Source organism: Dromiciops gliroides, chromosome 2 (assembly GCF_019393635.1).
Source record: "Dromiciops gliroides isolate mDroGli1 chromosome 2, mDroGli1.pri, whole genome shotgun sequence".
NCBI lineage: Eukaryota > Metazoa > Chordata > Mammalia > Microbiotheria > Microbiotheriidae > Dromiciops > Dromiciops gliroides.
Window position 1 is genome coordinate 297,104,949 of NC_057862.1, and position 18,330 is coordinate 297,123,278.

At 36.6% G+C, this 18,330-nt stretch overlaps 1 protein-coding gene across 5 annotated transcripts in view; it reads right to left on the bottom strand.

Moving 5' to 3' along the window:
- The window catches only part of EML1 (EMAP like 1), a 195,756-nt gene that overhangs the window by 12,395 nt on the left and 165,031 nt on the right, over nucleotides 1–18,330 (bottom strand). For all 5 annotated transcript variants that reach the window (XM_043987720.1, XM_043987719.1, XM_043987718.1 and 2 more), the window contains 4 exons: nucleotides 12,889–13,014; nucleotides 10,906–11,037; nucleotides 5,636–5,703; nucleotides 1,903–1,991 (listed from right to left, as the gene is read on the bottom strand). In XM_043987720.1, the coding sequence (XP_043843655.1) occupies nucleotides 1,903–1,991; nucleotides 5,636–5,703; nucleotides 10,906–11,037; nucleotides 12,889–13,014 (415 nt within the window). The remainder of the gene's footprint in view (nucleotides 1–1,902; nucleotides 1,992–5,635; nucleotides 5,704–10,905; nucleotides 11,038–12,888; nucleotides 13,015–18,330) is intronic.

Below are 18,330 nucleotides of genomic sequence, written 5' to 3' on the forward strand. Positions count from 1 at the left end.
AGAATTAGCATAATAAACCCTAAAAGATGATGTTGTTAAAGTACTGCACTCAATATGCAAGCAAATTTGGAAAAGATAACAGTAGCTACTGGATCGGAAAAGTTCAGTTTATGATCATAAAGAAGGGCAAGGTTCAAATTACCAAACACCTACACTCTTCACATGCCAACAGGGTTATGCTTAAGATTCTGCAAGCTAAGCTTCAGCAATATGTGAACCAAGAATTACCAGACGAACAGGCTGGTTTTTGAAGAGGTAAAGGGTCTAGAGACTAAATTGCCAACATTTGCTTGGATTATGGAGAAATCAAGTGAGTTCCAGAAAAAAACCATCTACTTCTGTTTCACTGGCTACAATAAAACTTTTGACTGTGTGAATCACAACAAAATGTGGCAAGTCCTTAAAGAGATGGCAATACCAGATCATTTTACTTGTCTCCTAAGGAATCTGTATAGCTCTTGCAGACAATATCACTCTGATAGTAGAAAGTAAAAGCTGGCTTGAAGCTTAACATCAAAAAAACCTAAGATCTTGGCAACTGGTCCCATCATTTCTTGGCAAATAGGAGAAGAAATGGAAGCAGTGTCAGATTTTATATTCTTGGGCTCAAAGATGGTGATTGTAGCCATGAAATTCAAAGATGTGTGTTCCTTGGAAGGAAAGCTTTAACAAATCTGGACAGCATGCTACAAACAGAGATATTACCTTGCTAACAAAGGTCTGTGTAGTCAAAGCTATGGTTTTTCCACTAGCAACATATGGTTGTAAGAGTTGGACTATAAGGAAAACTGAGTGTGGCAGAATCAATGCTTTCAAATTATGATGCTGGAGAAGACATGAGAGTCCCTTGGACAAAAAGGAGATCAAATCAGTCAATACCTTAAGAAATTAATCCAGGCTATTCACTGGAAGGTCAAATACTGAAGCTGAAGCTTAAATACTTTGGCCACATATTGAGAAGATGGGATTTATTGGAAAAGACCTTGATGCTGGGAAAGATTGAAGGCAAAGGAAAAGGGTACAGCAGAGGATAAGATGGATAGATAGTGTCATGGAAACAATGAACAAGAACTTTGACTTCAAGTGATAGATAGAGGATAGAAAGGCCTAGTGTGCTATGGTCCATGGGGTCAGAAAGAGTCAGACATGACTAAATGAACAACAACAAAAATTAAAACAATCTCAAGTTTCACTGTATCAAGTTATTCTTAGCAGCTTTTTGTGATAGAAAAAAAGGGGGGGGGAGAATAAAGTGGTTGCCCATCACTTGGGGAATGTGACAAATTGTGGTATGTGGATATGATAAAATATTATTTCTTTGTAAGAAATGATGAATATGAACAATTTCAAGAAACATGGGAAGATTTCTTGGAAGTGATAAATTGTGAGGAAAGCAGAATCAGAGGAAGTATACATAGTAACTACAGTAGTGTAAATGAAAACAAGACTAAAAGGCAGCAGGTTTCAGATTCAATACAGTAACCAATCTTGGTCCCAAAAGACAGATGATAAAATATACTTCATCTCAGTATAGAGGTAAGGGATTATTCCTTCAGATTGTTGTATGTACAGTCAGACAGAGATGCTATGTGAATAGGTGTTTGAATATTCTTTGATAGAGAGAAGGTTTATATAAAATGTCTAGGGCATAAAACAAGAGACATCAATAAAATTTTTTAAAAAATTTTAAAAGGACTTGATAAAGTCCAGCTGAAAAGTCTTAAACTACATATAGTTTATTCAGAACTAAGAGAAAAGGGCTAGAGAAATGAGAAGTCTATTAGGACCCACAACAAGTGCAAGCACCAATTAAATTTGACTTTCATAGGACTTGTAAATGTAAAGGGAAGTGATTACACATAGACAATAAGCTCAAGTTTTAACAGTGAATTCTTTTCCAACCTGGTGAATAACGCATTACAGACAGCTGTTCATTTCCATCTGTGTGCACTGTGACTAAATCTTTTGTTTCTGTGTCAAACACAAACCACCTGTTAGAAAACAGAAGAAAAATGCATTAAGTTCTTGCATAAGAAAGTTTAAAGTAGATTTATTAAACTAAGTTAATAGAGTCACAATAATAACTGTGTCCTCTGTAAAAGGGAAAGATCTCTAAATCTCTATTTCAAGTAGCTTTTGAATGTAAACATTTCCTAACAATGTGAAACTACTTGGTTACTAATATCACATCATTTTACAGCCTAAACTAGGGTTTATTTTCTTGTAAAATAAAATTATCTTTTATGCTCAGCATATGATATGGAAATATATTTCTTGAAGGAAAAACAAACACAAGGGAAATGAGAATTATCATTGTGTTTTTGACATGAAGGAAATTGGGAAATATGTACCAATTTGGGACAAATTAAATATTTTGATAGATTAAAATCCAATTAAAAAAATTTCATACTATGCAAAATTTCAAACTAATGTAATATACCCCGTTCAAAAGTATTAGTATTCATGTAGTGTAAGGGTTTTTAAAGTTTCAAAATTATTCAAGCAGAAAACATTCCTTCTGTTCTAATTATAGAAATGTAGAATTTCAGAGGTTTGAGAAATGAGTGATGATCTAATCGAATTACCTCTTTTTTACAGGTGGAGAAACTGAAGTTGAGGACTTTTCACAACCCAGAGTGGTTTCCCATCTATCTCCTTAAATATGAACTAGACTTTCAGGTCTGCTTTCAGCTCTTCAGTAGAAAAAGCACTACATCTGAAGTCAGATAACTTTGAACTTAGGTTCAAATCTCTACTGTTGAGCAAGTTAACTTGCTGTTTAGGAATTATTCTAGCACTAGGCAAGTACCTCCTGTACTTCTCATGGATGCAAAACACTCCAGTATAAGAAACACTAAACAAAAGTCCCTGTGTGAATTGTTCCTTCCACTTATGGTGTGATTCATCATGTGTTGTCCAAGTATGATCTCTAACATCCTTTGAAGGGTTCCTCTAGTTAAAAATTATTTTAATAATAGTACTAATACATTATTTGCCTCCTAAAATGTATAGAGTATAAAGAGGTTCTCAATAATTTAAGAGTATAAAGGGTCCTGAGACCAAACATTTGAGAACTACTGCTTTAAAGTCTAGAGACTGGCTCAGCACAGTTAAAAGTCAAATCTTCTTTGTTTTCCCATGAGTCTTGCTATAAGATTATGTATCCCCATGTAAGGGATGAACTCATATTTAATCAAGGCCTTTATCTCCATTGGCAGAAGCCTAAAGTTAACCATGGGTATGAGTCAGGATCTCTTGCCACTTCCTTTTCTCCTTCCTTAGCTGTTTTAATCAGCTGTCTTAATCAAAGGTAGAGATAATAAATAATAATATCTTGTTGCTTCTTCAACAATTAATTGTGTAGACTGGGAAACAAAAATTTACTAGTACATGTCATCTATGAGATCTTCACTATGTAAAACAAGAAAGTAATTCGAAGTCATCTTTGGTGAACTGCTATTCCTGCCCCCAGTGAGCTACCCCACCCTGTGTCCAACCCTCCTGAGGCCTTGGCTGACTATATAGAATCTCATATGGAGATTAAATTTTGCAATACACCAAAGCATTTATTTTATACTTATTATTTGTCAGGTATGGTGTTAAGCACTAGGGATATAAATAAAGGCCAAAACATGGTCCCTAACATCAAGGAGTTAACATTCTAATGAGGGAGACAACACGTTAATAATTATGTACATGTAAGATATATACATGCTATGTGTGTAATGAACAATTCACTCAGGGACTTTTCCCCCCAGTACTTCTTATATTGGAATATCTTGTATCTATGAGATGAACTAGGGGCAGCTAGATGGTGCAGTGCATAGAGCACCGGCCCCGGAGTCACACAGCTAGTAAGTGTTAAGTGTCTGAGGCCAGATTTGAACTCAGGTACTCCTGACTCCAGGGCCAGTGCTCTATCCACTGCGCCACCTAGCTGCCCCGATGTTTTAGTTTTTTGACACTTACTAGCTGTGTGACCCTGGGTAAGTCACTTAACCCCAACTGCCTCACTAAAAAAAAAAAAAAGAGAGATGAACTAGAAAGCAATTAATTGCCCAGGACCAGACAGAAGAGGCCCTAAACAGGAAGTGACTTGCCCAAGAACTAATTAAATCTATATCTATTTCTATTTAGGTTCTGAGCTTGGGAGGATAGAGGTACCTTCAACACTAACAGAAAAGTTGTGAAGAGGAGAAGGTTTGGGTTTAAGGTAATAAGTTCTGTTTGGGGCGTGTTGAGTCTGAGATGCCCATGGAATATCAGGTTTGAGGTGTCTAGAATAGTTTGTAATGCAGAAGTAGAACTCAGGAAAGAGATAAGGTTTGGATATTTAGATTTGGGAATCATCTGTGGAAAGATAATTGAACCAATGGGCGGTGATGAGATCACCATGAGATAGTATAGAAGGAAAAGTGAAGATAAGTCAGGGAAAACATTTAGGGGCATATTGATTGTGGCCATTAACAGGATGAAAATTCAGCAAAGGCAACTGGGAAAAAGTATTCATAGAGAGAGGAGGAGAATCAGGAGAGAGGAGTGTTAACAAAAACTAGAGAGGAAAGAGTATCCAGGAAGAGATGGTAATCAACAGTGTCATTTAGAGAGGCATTTGCTGCCAAATGCAGTAATTAAAATGGGAAGGAGAGTTTAATTAAATTTTCTTTTCATTTAAAGGAAAATTCTAGAAACTCAAAGATATAGTATAATTTACTGGGGGTGGTTCACTTCCCCTTCTGAGATGTCAGATTTCTTATCTGTAAAATGAAGGGGCTGTCAAAGTAGGTAATCTCTAAGGACCTATCCAACTGTAAATCCTACAAGCTCTTATTTTTGACATTGTTTATAACAACGATTTTACCTTTAACAAACCCTCTAACTTGCAGTATTTTAAAAACTTGAGCAGAGTGAAGCTGACTATAGCATATTCTTTTAAAATACTAATATATTGGCACACATTATGTCCTTAAACCAATGAAAAGGCTAGGAACCAAAGGGACAGTTTGAAAGGGGAGGTCCAGGTTTAAAGAAACTTAAGTCTTCCGAATTCATCTCTAGGCCTCAGTTTCCTCATTTGTCATCACTATATACAATTACATATAGTCCACTGATAACTGAAAAATGTTAATCAGGCAAGATTAGCGTTAGCCACCTAGGTATCATGATGCACACCCAAAGTCAGGGCAAGTATCTGGTAAAACATGGTTTGAATCACAGGCATGTGGTAAGTTGTCTTTAAAAAAGCTCTGTTGAGTTTATTAAAGTCCATTCTTGAGACAACTGGTCAATATTTCTCCATCATTTTTTGGTTTCCATAAAGACAAATCTCAAGTGTTATATTTTGACAGGGAAAATAAATGAAAAACATATTTGATTTAAAAACTCAGAAATCCCTTTCCTATGATAACAAAGAACAATAAGGAATATGCAGAGAAGATGATGTTTATAAAAACGGTACCAAGAAAAAAGTTAATTATGTACAGTGAGCTTTGCTTGTGAGTTTGTACTTGGTTCTTGGTAAAGCCAATAGACTCTAAGAAAATGTTGTCAAGTGCTCAATTGGGTTATGTTTCTGGGAGAAATCTGGTTTTCAGTGAACTGCTGAAACAAAAAGAAATGCACTTATTAATCTTACCTTCCAGTTAGTGTTCCAATTGCAATGACAGACCCTGAAGGATGAAAACCAGAAGACTGTGCTGGATCCTAAAATAATTAAAAGGAAATATAAATTAATAGCCATAAATATTTATTCATATTAGACAAATAGAAACAAGGGTCTATTGTCTTAGTAAGATAATGCCAGAGCAAATATTTTCAGAGAAAATTTTTTCTTACTTATTTAAAGTGATGCTATATTTTAGGAAGATACAGTGGGGTATAGCGAAAGAAGTTATTGACTGGGAGTTGGGGGACCTAGTTTTGAGTTCTGGCTCTGGCAGTGATGATTGTGTGTGACCTTGGAAAAGCCACATTCCATCTCTGGATCTCAGTGGTGGTACTAGGGACAATGGGTATAGGTGCTCAGAGATAGATTTAGTTTTAATGTGAATATAGCCAGTGTTTTCTGTATAGCCTTTATTGTTTCTGTAGAGATGCCAGGTTCCAGGAAGATTTCACAGAGGAATACATAACAGATTTTGTGAGATACACCAAGTTGCACCGGAAATCAGAATACTAGGATTTTCTCTAAAGCAGATCAGGGCAATAGAAATTGTTTTACCCTGAATATATTCTGGGGTATGAGGTTGTATGATAGAATAGGGTAGGCCATGATGTGTGCATTGAGGCATCTAAGATTGGCCTTTCTTCCTTCTCTTGCCTATGTTTTAGGACTTCCTGGAGGTCATGAAAATGACGGGATTGAATGGCTACTGACCAGAACCACAAGGGGAAGCACAGAGACATAGCCAATACTGCCTTGAAGCCTTGGAAATGGGGAAATTAGATGAATGGAAGCCAGTATTAAAAGAAAGGTTATCCAAGACAACTGAAAGGTTTGAGAGAAGGGCAGAGATGGTGCTTTCATGTAGGGAGACTTTCTTTTCCAGTTTATCTTATTTAAGGTAAGCCATTCAATGACACTATGGAAACTCTCCTTTGCTGGTTCATCAAACTCCCCACCCCCTCCACTAAAACACCACACCTACTGGGTATACCTCACAGCTCTGTCCTGGGCCCCTTTCTCCTCTGGCTACATTCTCTCTTGGTGCTTTTATTAGCCACATGGGTTCAATTATCATCTCTATGCAGATGACTCACAGTTCTCTATATCAATTTCTAGTATGCCTGCCAAGCTCCAGTCATACATCTCCAACTACTCATTAGAGTTATACAGTCTATTCATAGTTACCAGCTTAACCTAGGTCCATATCAGCTCTCACCTATACTATTACAACAGCTTCCTTTTTTCCCCCCAGGGTAATGAGGGTTAAGTGACTTGCCCAGGGTCACACAGCTAGTAAATGTCAAGTGCCTGAGGCTGGATTTGAACTCAGGTCCTCCTGAATCCAGGGCTGGTGCTTTATCCACTGCATCACCTAGCTGCCCCCACAATAGCTTCCTAATTGATTTCTCTGCCACAAGTTTCCTCTTCCTCCTCCTTCTATCCATCTTCCAAACAGTTAATAAAGTGATTTTTTAAAATTTAAAAATTTTTAAAATTACATATAAAAACAAATTTTAACATTCTTTTTTTAAAAAAAACATTCGAGTTCTAAATTATCCCCCTTTCTCCCTCTACTTCCCCTTCATTAAGAAGGCAAGCAATTTGATATGGGTTATACATGTGTAGTCATGCAAAACATATTTCCATATTAGTCATGTTGTGAAAGAAAACAAAGACAAAAAAAATCCCAAGAAAAATGAAGAAAGAAAAAAAGATATGCTTCAATCTGCATTCAGACTCCATCAGTTCTTTCTCTGAAGGTGGATAGCATTTTTCATCAAAAATCCTTTGGAATTCTCCTGGATCACTATATTGCTGAGAAGAGCTTAGTCCTTCACAATTGATCATCATATAATATTGTTGTTACTGTGTACATTGTTATCCTGGTTCTGCTTACTTCACTTTGCATTAGTTCATGTAAGTCTTCCAGGTTTTTCCTGAAAGCATCCTGCTTATTATTTCTTATAGTATATTATTATTCCATCATAATCATATACCATAACTTGTTCAGCCATTCCTTAGTTGATTGGCAGCCCCTCAATTTCTAATACTTTGCCAGGAAATACTTCTTTACTTTCTTCTACTTATAACTCTTCTAATAATGATAAAGTTCTTAAGCATTACAAATATCATCTTCCCATATAGGAATGTAAATGGTCTAACCTCATTGAATCTCTTATGATTTCTCTTTCCTGTTTACTTTTTTATGCTTCTCTTTAGTCTTATATTTGAAAGTCAAATGTTCTATTCAGTTCTGGTCTTTTCATCAGGAATGCTTGAAACTCCTTTATTTCACTAAACATCAATTTCTTCTCCTTGAAGGATTATACTCAATTTTTCTGGGCAGGAGATTCTTGGTTGTAATCCTAGCTCCTCTGTCCTCTGGAATATCATATTCCAAGCCCTCTGATCTTTTACTGTAGAAGCTGTAAATCTTGTGTGATCCTGACTGTGATGCTCTGATATTTGAATTATATCTTTCTGGCTGCTTGCAATATTTTCTCCTTGACCTGGGAGTTCTGGAATTTGGCTGTAATATTCCAGGGAGTTTTCATTTTGGGATTAATTTGGTGGATTCTTTCAATTTTTATTTTACCCTCTGTTTCTAGGATACCAGGGCAGTTTTCCTTAATAATTTCTTGAAATATGATTTCTAGGGTGTTTTTTTTGGATCATGACTTTCTTGTAGTCTAATAATTCTGAAATTATCTCTCCTTGATCTATTTTCTAGGTTATATTTTTCCAATGAGATATTTCACATTTTCTTCTATTTTTTTTTGTTCTTTTGACTTTGTTTTATTGTTTCTTGATGTCTCATCGAGTCATTAGCTTCTAGTTACCCAATTCTAATTTTTAAGGAATTATTTTCTTTGGTGAGCTTTTGTAACTCCTTTTTGATTTGGCCAATTCTAATTTTTAAGGAGTTCTTTTCTTCAGGGGATTTTTGTACCACTTTTTTTGTACCACATTTGGTCTATTTGGTTTGTTAAAGTATTATTTCCTTTAGTATATTTTTTGTGCCTGCTTTACTAAGCTGTTGTTCTTTTTATGATTTTCTTGTATCACTCTAATTTCTTTTCCCAATTTTTCTTCTCCCTCTATTTTTTAGTTTTAAAATTTCTTTTAAGCTCTTCCATGTTTCTTTTTGGGGCCTGAGACCTATTCACACTATTCTTTGAGGCTTTGCATATGCTATATAGCTATTTTGACTTTGTCATCTTCTGAGTTTGTGTTTTGACTTTTCCTGTCACTATAGTAACTTTCTATGGCCAGATTATTTTTTGTTGTTGTTTGCTCATTTTCTGACCTATTTCTTGTCTTTTATCTTTATGTTAAAGTTGGCTCTGCTCCTGTGGTAGAAGGGGCACTATCTCAAGCTTCAGGTTTCTTTTATGCTGCTATTTTTAGAGGTAGTTCTAGGGGATGGTAAGTTTTTAGTTTTTCCAAGGTAGTATGATCTATGGAGAGATGTGGTCACTGTTTTCCTGGCCTGTGTTCTGGTCTGTGACCACAAGTACTCTTTTTTGTACTGGAATTGTGAACAATGTCCCTGCTAGTGCTAGTGCTAGTGCTCCTCCTTGTCCTGGGAATGTGACCCAGAACCATGTATGGGCAATGCAACAAAGTCTTGCACCTAGTGCCAGCAAAGCATCCCTTATATTCTCCTTCTGACCAACTGTCCAACCCTCTTAGTATCAGTGGGCTGAGTGTTCTGGAAGCCATTGTTTCTGATTCAGTTACCCCCAAGGCTTGCTGCTGGTGTGCTGGGGTGTGTGTTGTGCTGAACTATGCTCTTCTCTTACCGCAGTGAGACACTTTTTCTGCCAATCTTCTAAATTGTCGTGGGCTAAAAAATTGTTTTACCCCATCCTTTTGTTGGTTCTACTGTTTCAGAATTTGTTCTGAGGCATTGTTTTAAAATTGTTTGGAGGGGAACTTGAGAGAGCTCTGGTGAGCCCCTGCCTTTACTCCACCATCTTGGCTCCCCACCTACTAAAGTGATTTTCCAGAAGTACAAGTTTGACCATTTAGCTCCTCTACTCAATAAACTTCAATATCTTTCTATTGCCTTTAGGAATTAATATAAACACTTCTGTTTAGCTATAGTATTTTTTTAAGTGAGGCAATTGGGGTTAAGTGACTTGCCCAGGGTCACACAGCTAGTAAGTGTTAAGTGTCTGAGGCCAGATTTGAACTCAGGTACTCCTGAATCCAGGGCCGGTGCTCTATCCACTGCACCACCTAACTGCCCCTTAGCTACAGTCTTTTATAATTGGGCCCTAACCTATCTTCCCAACCTAACATCACTCCCCTTTCCATATCCTACAATCCAGTCAGACTAACCTTGCTGTCTCTTTTTCTCTTCGTACTGGATGTAGGTATAAATTTCCTCCTCACTTCTGCCTCTTAGTATCCCTTGTTTCCTTTACAACTCAATTCAAATGTCATCTTTTACATGAAACTCTCCTTGATCCTCAAAACTGCTAATGTCTTCTCCCCACAAATTACCAAAAATTTGCTTTGTATATATTTTGTTCATACTTATTTATGTATATATTGTTTTCCTCGATAGACTGAAAGCTCCTTGGGGCAGGGAATATTTCATTTTTCTCTTTGTATCCCTTCCTGGAACACAGTAGGTACTTAATAACTGCTTGTGGGTTGACTGATTAAATCTCTGAATTCAGGGAGCTGTGATAAGGGAGAGGGGAGCCTAGGCAAAGAGGGGTTCATGAGCTATGTAGAGACAGTAGATTTCATGTTTTAATATTCTGAACAATGCTGCATTTGATCCTCTACACTCATTTTTTTTTGGTCATATAGTTCTTTTTGAGTCAAGAAATACATTGGTTTATATGTTCATATTAAAAAAAATTTGGATGATACACAATGTGACCCTAGATTGATTTTGGATCTAAGCTGCTTAGCAACTCTGTGAATTATGGGCTTGGTTACAGTGACAAACACACCATCTTTTGCTTTTGTAAGCTGAGTACCATCTGGTGGTCAGTGCTGATCCTGCTGCCTCTTAGGAAGGCTATCAGTAGCATGCTCCTGAGAGAAACTGAGACCATGGGCTGGTGCCTCAAACAGGGTGTTATCTAGTCAGTAAGTACATACTGCCCTCCATTACAACCTTGGTTGTAATCCCTTTTACTTCATGCAAAATTATTTAAGGCAATCCATATATTGTAATATGTAAATCAGAACAAAAATGCTAGCTTTATGCAGGCATTTACCTCTATTATTTTATTCCAGATAGGCTGATGACTTATTGCATCCCAGAGTGTAACATGCTTGTCATGCCCACATGTCAAGAATTGAGACTTAGAAGAATGGATGGCTAGCCCCCAGAGTTCATCAGTATGGCCCTACAAAAAATAAAGAGAAAAAGAAATTATTTATTTTCTTTTTTCCTCACTAAATACTCCTGTATTTAATGTTTTGAGTTCCAAATTTTATCCCTCCTTCCTTCCTGAGGTGGTAAGCAGATATAGGTTATACAAAAGAAAGTATTTTCTAAAATATTGAAATTATAAGTATAGTATGTCATTAACCATGATTTGATGGCACAATTTGCATTTATTTTTCTCAGTTTCTTTCATAATTAACATTTTCAGCTTATATTCTATAAACTAGTTATTTTTCATATTTCTATAGTTTTGTTCTTACAACAATCCTGTGAGGTAGGTAGAAGTAGTTATCACCTGAAACAGTGGACAGCAACAAAAATATATTATGAACCCATTTTGTTAGACCTTAGGGGAGATTTTAAGTTTAGATAAGGGATGCTCCCTGAATTTATAAAGCTTACGGGCTAGTAGAGGGAAAAGATGCTAACATAGATAAACAAAATCAATACCCATTATTACATATTAAGTACATTAGAGAATTATAAAACAAAGCACTTCATGAAGTATTGTTAGTGGAGGAGATCAGAGAAAGCTTCATAGAATAGATGGCTTTTGATTTGGGCTTTAAAAGATGGGTAGGAATTCTATAGAAGGGGAAGGAGAACATTTCAGATAAACTGAATATCCTGAGAAAAGGTATGCAAGTACAGTTTGTATTTGGGGGCCAGAGATCTGTCCATTTAAGCAGGAACAATAGTATATAAAAAAGGACTTATCTAAGATAAGATGCATCTTTGTTTTGGAAACGTGTTACTCATCTATGAGTAAAGACTGGAAAAGTAGGGTGGATCCAGATTGGAGGTGAGGGGAGGACAGTGGATGCTAGACAGAACAGTCTGAATTTTACTTGTTAAACTATAGGAAGCCTCTGATGACTTTCTTTTTTTTTTGGTGAGGCAATTGGGGTTAAGTGATTTGCCCAGGGTCACACAGCTAGTAAGTGTTAAGTGTCTGCGGCCGAATTTGAACTCAGGTCTTCCTGAATCCAGGGCCGGTGCTCTATCCACTGCACCACCTAGCAGCCCCACTATGATGACTTTTTAGAGGAATTTATATCATCAGATTAATGGATAAAGAGAGATTATTTTGGAAGTGTATGAAGGATGTATTGGAAAGGTAAGAGTGGAATCTGGACTAATTCCTAAATCTAAGGAGACTACTGTATTAACACCTAGGCAGCTGGTGGTGAGAACTGTATCAGGAGAATGGCAGTGGGTTTGGAGAGCAATGGATGCAAAGTACATTGCAGAGTGGGAATCAATAGGACTTAGTAATTAATTAGACTTGTGTGTTGGTCAGTGTTTGTCCTTTGTTCTTGAAGAGGACCATGACATCAGGAAGGTGATATCATGACTTGTAAATGAATTGGATTTAAGTGAGGCAGGGCTACGTGAAATCACCAGTTTCTCTCTTTCCTCTGCAGCCCTTTGGGTCCAGTGGAAAGATATACATCAGGATGACTGAAGATGGCTCCCAGTTAGACTTGAGAGGAGAATCAACAAGACATAGTAATTGATTAGATTTCGAGAGGGAAGAGTCAAAGATAATTACAAGGGGAATCAGTGGAGAACCAATGAATAATGGTGCCTCAGAGAAGAGTATATCACTATAAACCTAAGTCTCTCTAGACTCAGAATCACAGCACAGAAAAGTTATGATTGACTGTCACATCACAGCAAGTTAGGGAGCCAGAGCAGGGACTAGAATCTGAACTTCCTAATTTCCAGTACAGCACGAAGCCTCATATTATATTTATTCTACTACAACTTAAAATAATAAAATGTTTGGTTGACTTAGGCTGAAACTTACCTGGGTAATTGGATTAAAATCTCCTGATAGAGTGCCTTGTAAAACAAAGTTCCTAGTAGTGCCGATCAAGACAACGTCACCCTTTCCCTCAGCTACAGTTCTTATTGGACCAAACTGTTCTGGAATCTGCATTTAAAACAGGTATACGAAAATAAAAAAATAAATAATTCATAAAGTTATTCTCAAAACATAACTATTTAAAATATGTATGCCTAATATTTATTAACTGAGTTTCCTGGCAGGTGCCTTCTCAGTAGGCATACTTCACTCAATAAATATTTGACTAATTAATGACTAAATGACCAAAACCCCAAATTGTTTTTAAGATATTACTTATCTGAAAGCTCCAAATGGTTGATTCTAAAAGAACCAACAAAATGAGCCTTTTTTTTTTGGGTGGGGGGAGTTACAATTTAATTTTTTATACCTTAATGTTATGAAATGCTAGTGATTTTGTATTTTGAACTTTTTTCTTACAGATGATCCTTTGAGGGTAAATATTATATTATTTCAGTATTAAATATGTATCACACATATGTATTTAGAAATAAGAAACATTTTCTTTCACAAAGATCTACTCATATTCCTCCCTGTGGCTTCAAAGCAATTCCCCCCCCCCTTCCCCCCTTCTTGAAAGCTTGGCCAAAGAACATAATCTCTATCAAGTGACTGGAAAGGATCTGAGGCCCACCCATCTTAGCTAATAGAGAGACTTATCAGGAGACTTGACTGAATATGTAAAAAAGTATTTTTTAATCTGTAGGAAAGCTGGAAAGACTCAATGTTCAGTGACTGGGCCCATGGTCTAGAGGGTACAATGTTAAGGTGGATGGCAAAGCTTAATCCTTTTGCCCATCAGGAGTGTACATTGCTCAGCTCCTTTGCTGAATGGAAAGGCCAACCTCTCCTTTCCTGCTTTGTTTCCTATCATTTGTAGACAAAATTGTAGTATAGTACCAGCCCTATTGTCACTGATACCCTAGACTCCATGTCTCCCATAAGACCAGTTGGGACAGGATAGCACAGTCATACCCATAGTTGAACTTTCTTTGCTGCCACCTGAGGAAAAGGAGGCTATAGAAGTGTCTAAGGCAGTTGCTGTTGGTCTCTCTACAGCCTAGGACACTGCCACCACTGAGCAGTTGTTGTAATTCACGTTCAGACTGGGGCTATCACTGAGGCTATTGCTGCAAAGATTCACCCATATTTCACCACAGTCTGGTCCAATTCCTTTGACTTATGAGCAGTGATGTCTACTCATCACTTGACGATGAATTCTTTGGCCATGGCAACCCATGAATGAAATGGAAAAAAAATACAAACTAGCCTTTAGCCCTCTGTGGCCCTCTTTCACTTTAGCAGTGAGGCAGCAAAGAATGCTAAGAATCCTATAGTTTTTAGAAAGTATATAAACACGAACTTAGCTGTTATTCTAAATGAAAGATTTTTTAGGGGGGACAGGACAATGAAGGTTAATGACTTGCCCAGGGTCACACAGCTAGTGTCAAGTGTCTGAGGCTAGATTTGAACTCAGGTCCTCCTGAATCCAGGGCTGGTGCTTTATCCACTGTGCCACCTAGCTGCCTCCATAAATGAAAGATCTTTGTCCAATGATCAATGAATTGACATAAAACAGGATGAGCTGAATTATAAACTTTGACATTACTGTGGCAAATTTATAAACATATACAAATAAGAGTATATAGGATAGGCTGATGTGGATAGGTTACACTCTACATCACTTAGGGGGATATTCACACCAAAGAAATCACAGAGCCACTAGAGTAATATGAATTATAATATTAAAAATAAACATACAATATTATAATTTAAAGACTTTTTGAATGAATTTTGCATATACCTAGACGCATACATATTATTTTCCCCATTATAATGTAAACTCCTTGAGGGCAGAGCTTGCTTTACTTTTCCTTTGTAGTTCTTGAATTTAAAATTTTCTGGCACAGGGTAAGCACTTAATAAATACTTACTGACTGATTTTATTCATGTGAATTCTTTGTCCATTGATACGGAGTTTAAAAAATTATTTATTTATTCATAGCATTTATTTTTAAAAGATTTTGTGTTCTAAATTCTCTCCTTCCCTCTAGTCTCTCCCCCAGAAATTGAGAAGGAAACCAATATATCAATTATACATTTGAAATCATACAAAATATATTTCCATATTAACCATGTTGCAAAAACCAAGAAAAACAAAGAAAGTAAAAAGCTTACTTCAACTTGTACTCAGAGTTTATCAGTTCTCTCTCTGGAGGTGAATAGCATTTTTCATCATAAGTCCTTCAGAATTGTCTTAGTTCATGATATTGATAAGAAAGGCTAAGTCTTTCACATTTGATCATCACTACATTGTTGTTGTTACTGTGTATACTGTGTATAATGTTCTTCTGCTCACTTTACTTTCTGTCAGATCATTTAAGTCTTCTCAAATTTTTCTGAAACCATACTATTCAACAATCACATGTCACAACTTGTTCAACTATTCCCCAATTTATGAGCATCCCCTCAGTTTCCATTTTTTTGTTACCAAAAAAAGAGCTGCTATAAATATTTCTGTATATATAGGTTCTTTTTTTCTGATCACTTTGGGATATTGATTTCTGGGTCAAAGGATATATACGGTTTTAAAGTCCTTGAACATAGTTCTAAATTGTTTTCCAGAATGGCTGAATTATTTCACAACCCCACCAATGGTGCTTTAGTATTCTGATTTTTCCACATCTCCTCCAACAATTGTCATTTTCCTTTTCTGTCATATTAGTCAATCTGACAGGTATGAGGTGGTACCTCAGAGTTGTTTTAATATGGCTTTTGCCAATCAATAGTGATTTAGAGCATTTTTTTCATGGGACTATAGATAGATTTGATTTCTTCATCTGAAAAGTACCCATTCATGTTCTTTGACCATTTATCATTTGGGCCATGACTCTTGTTTTTATAAAATTGATTCTGTTCCCTGTATATTTAAGAAATTAGGTCTTTATCTGAGAAACTTGCTGTAAATCCCCCTACCCCCAACCCCCACCCAGGTTTCTACTTTTCTTCTAATCTTGGATGCATTGATTTTGTTTGTGCAACCCCTTTTTAATTTAGTGAACAAAATTATTCATTTTACTTCCCACAATTCTTTCTATCTCTCACTGATGCAGATTTTCAGCCCCTCTCAATATATTAGTAGATAGTTTATAAGTTGTTGTGGTCACTTGGTGGACATCCAAGGGTTAACCCTTAGGCAGCCTGATCCTTGGACTAAAATATGTATTTGAAGACTTTGCAACTTGATAGGACCTTCTAGAGCTTGTACTCTGCTGTTGAGAACCCCAAATTACCTTCAAAACATATCAATAGTAGAGATATGTACTTTATATTTCTAGACACGCAATGCTACATTGCTTCATGTTAGCAAAATATAGCATATTATTATAATAACTCTAAGTAGTATAAATGAAAACAATGAATTATTTGTCAGGTTCATCTTATTTAATTTAATTCTTCAACTATCTGTGATTTTGCCAGTGTGGGCAATCTCTTCACTATCACAGATTATAATGATAGTCTTTGACAGTTTAAAGGATTAGCCACTCCTAAATTGGCCAGGCTAGATTTTAGACAACAGGCACAGTCCCTCAGCTGGCATGATTTCAAAACCTTTCCAGCTTGGCAGAACCTTCCAGACCTTGGATTGCACTGGCATAGCCTTGGATAACTCAGGGTCACCTCTATGCCACTATTTACTATAATTAAAAAGTGGGTTCTCACTAAAAAAGAAATAAAAAGAAAAATAGACCTCATAATCTGAGAACTTTATGCACTCTAGTCCTATGAAAATGTAAAACTATCTGCTTTTGACTAAAGCTTTATTTTTCCAAGAGATTATTTAGATAATGGTATTTTCTAAAATTTGCTATTTTGGAGAATTATTGATAGTTCACACTAATGAAGAATTAATGAGTCTGACATACCATTGCACTCCAGACTATTATAAGAGGAACATATATTTTACATGTGAGTATAGACTACTGTTAAAACTATCTTACAGTCAGACCCTAAGACACAGATGTTGGCTCTGAAGCTCTCACTTCTGAAGTGAATAAACAATGGAGATGTGAACCTGGGAAAGAGTTTACTTGTGTGGAGTTTACTTCTTCCTGAAAATAAGGGTAGGAACTCTTCTGATCATGTTAATGTCTGTATCTTGAGAGTAAACCACAATAAAGGTGATCTTCTGGGAGCAAGGGGAATGATATGACATCTCACAGGAGGAATGGAAAGCCTGGCAATGTGCATCTGAGTGGGAGAGTATGGCATAATGAACATCTTGTGCTTTGACTAGGGAATGGGCAGAATCAGGTTGTGTTAACACAATGAGTTAACTGCCATAGCTACTTGCTGGAGATACATTGTGCAAGGAAATTCTTTATGTTTGGTGTTGTGTGACTGACTTCGGATTTCTATGAGATGTGGCAGAGAAAGAAAAGTCATGAACAGGGATTATAGTAGTAATAATTTGGCATCACAAACAGAATCATATTTGACAGCATACTTTGCCAGTATCACCACCCATTGACAGATATAGTCTTGAGGGACACATTTGATAAGATGAATGCAGCCCATGAGGACCATATTTGAACATGGTAAACTGTGGACTCTTTAAAGGAAGCTAAGTGCTAAGTTATGTTCTAAGTGCTTTACAAATTTCATCTCATGTGATTCTTACAGTAACCATGTGAAGAAGGTGATTTTATTGTTTCCTTTCTACAGCTGAGGAAACTGAGGCAAATAGAAGTTAAGTGACTTGCTCACAGTCACACTGCTAGCAAGTGGATAGGGCCAGATATGAACTGAGGTCTTCCTGACTGAAGGCCCGGCACTCTACCCACTGTGCTACCTAGAGTGAAGAGTACCTGTATGAAAGAGAAAATAATCTAGCAATAAGGAGAATTTGAACAGAAGAAATAAATTAGTTTTCCTATTGATCTTGATAAGGTGGATGTTTACCTTGGGTCAAGGTAGAAAGACCTTTAGGTAGGAGTAGAAGAAATGTTTCCCTGTGTCTAAATGTTCTAACGAAATGGAAAAGAACTATTCTATAGGTGGTAGTGGTGGTAGTTCATGGTTTTGCTTTGTTGGTTGTTTTTCGTTTGTTTGTTTTGTTTTGTTTTGGTAGTGCACATCCTTGGATATGTGAGATCACAAGCACAGGCATGAGGAGATGAGTGAGTAATGCTATGTTCATTTGTTAATAGTTATGTAGGTTATGATGAATTAAGGAGATAACCAGAAATTCAAGAATCAGGTAAGGCAGAAAAGAGAACTTGAGTTTAGGTGGTATGGCATGACTTTCTTAGGAATCACAAAAACTTTTCATATGGGGCTGCAAAATCTCAACAGTCAATTAAAAGACTGGCGATATGAGGAAAA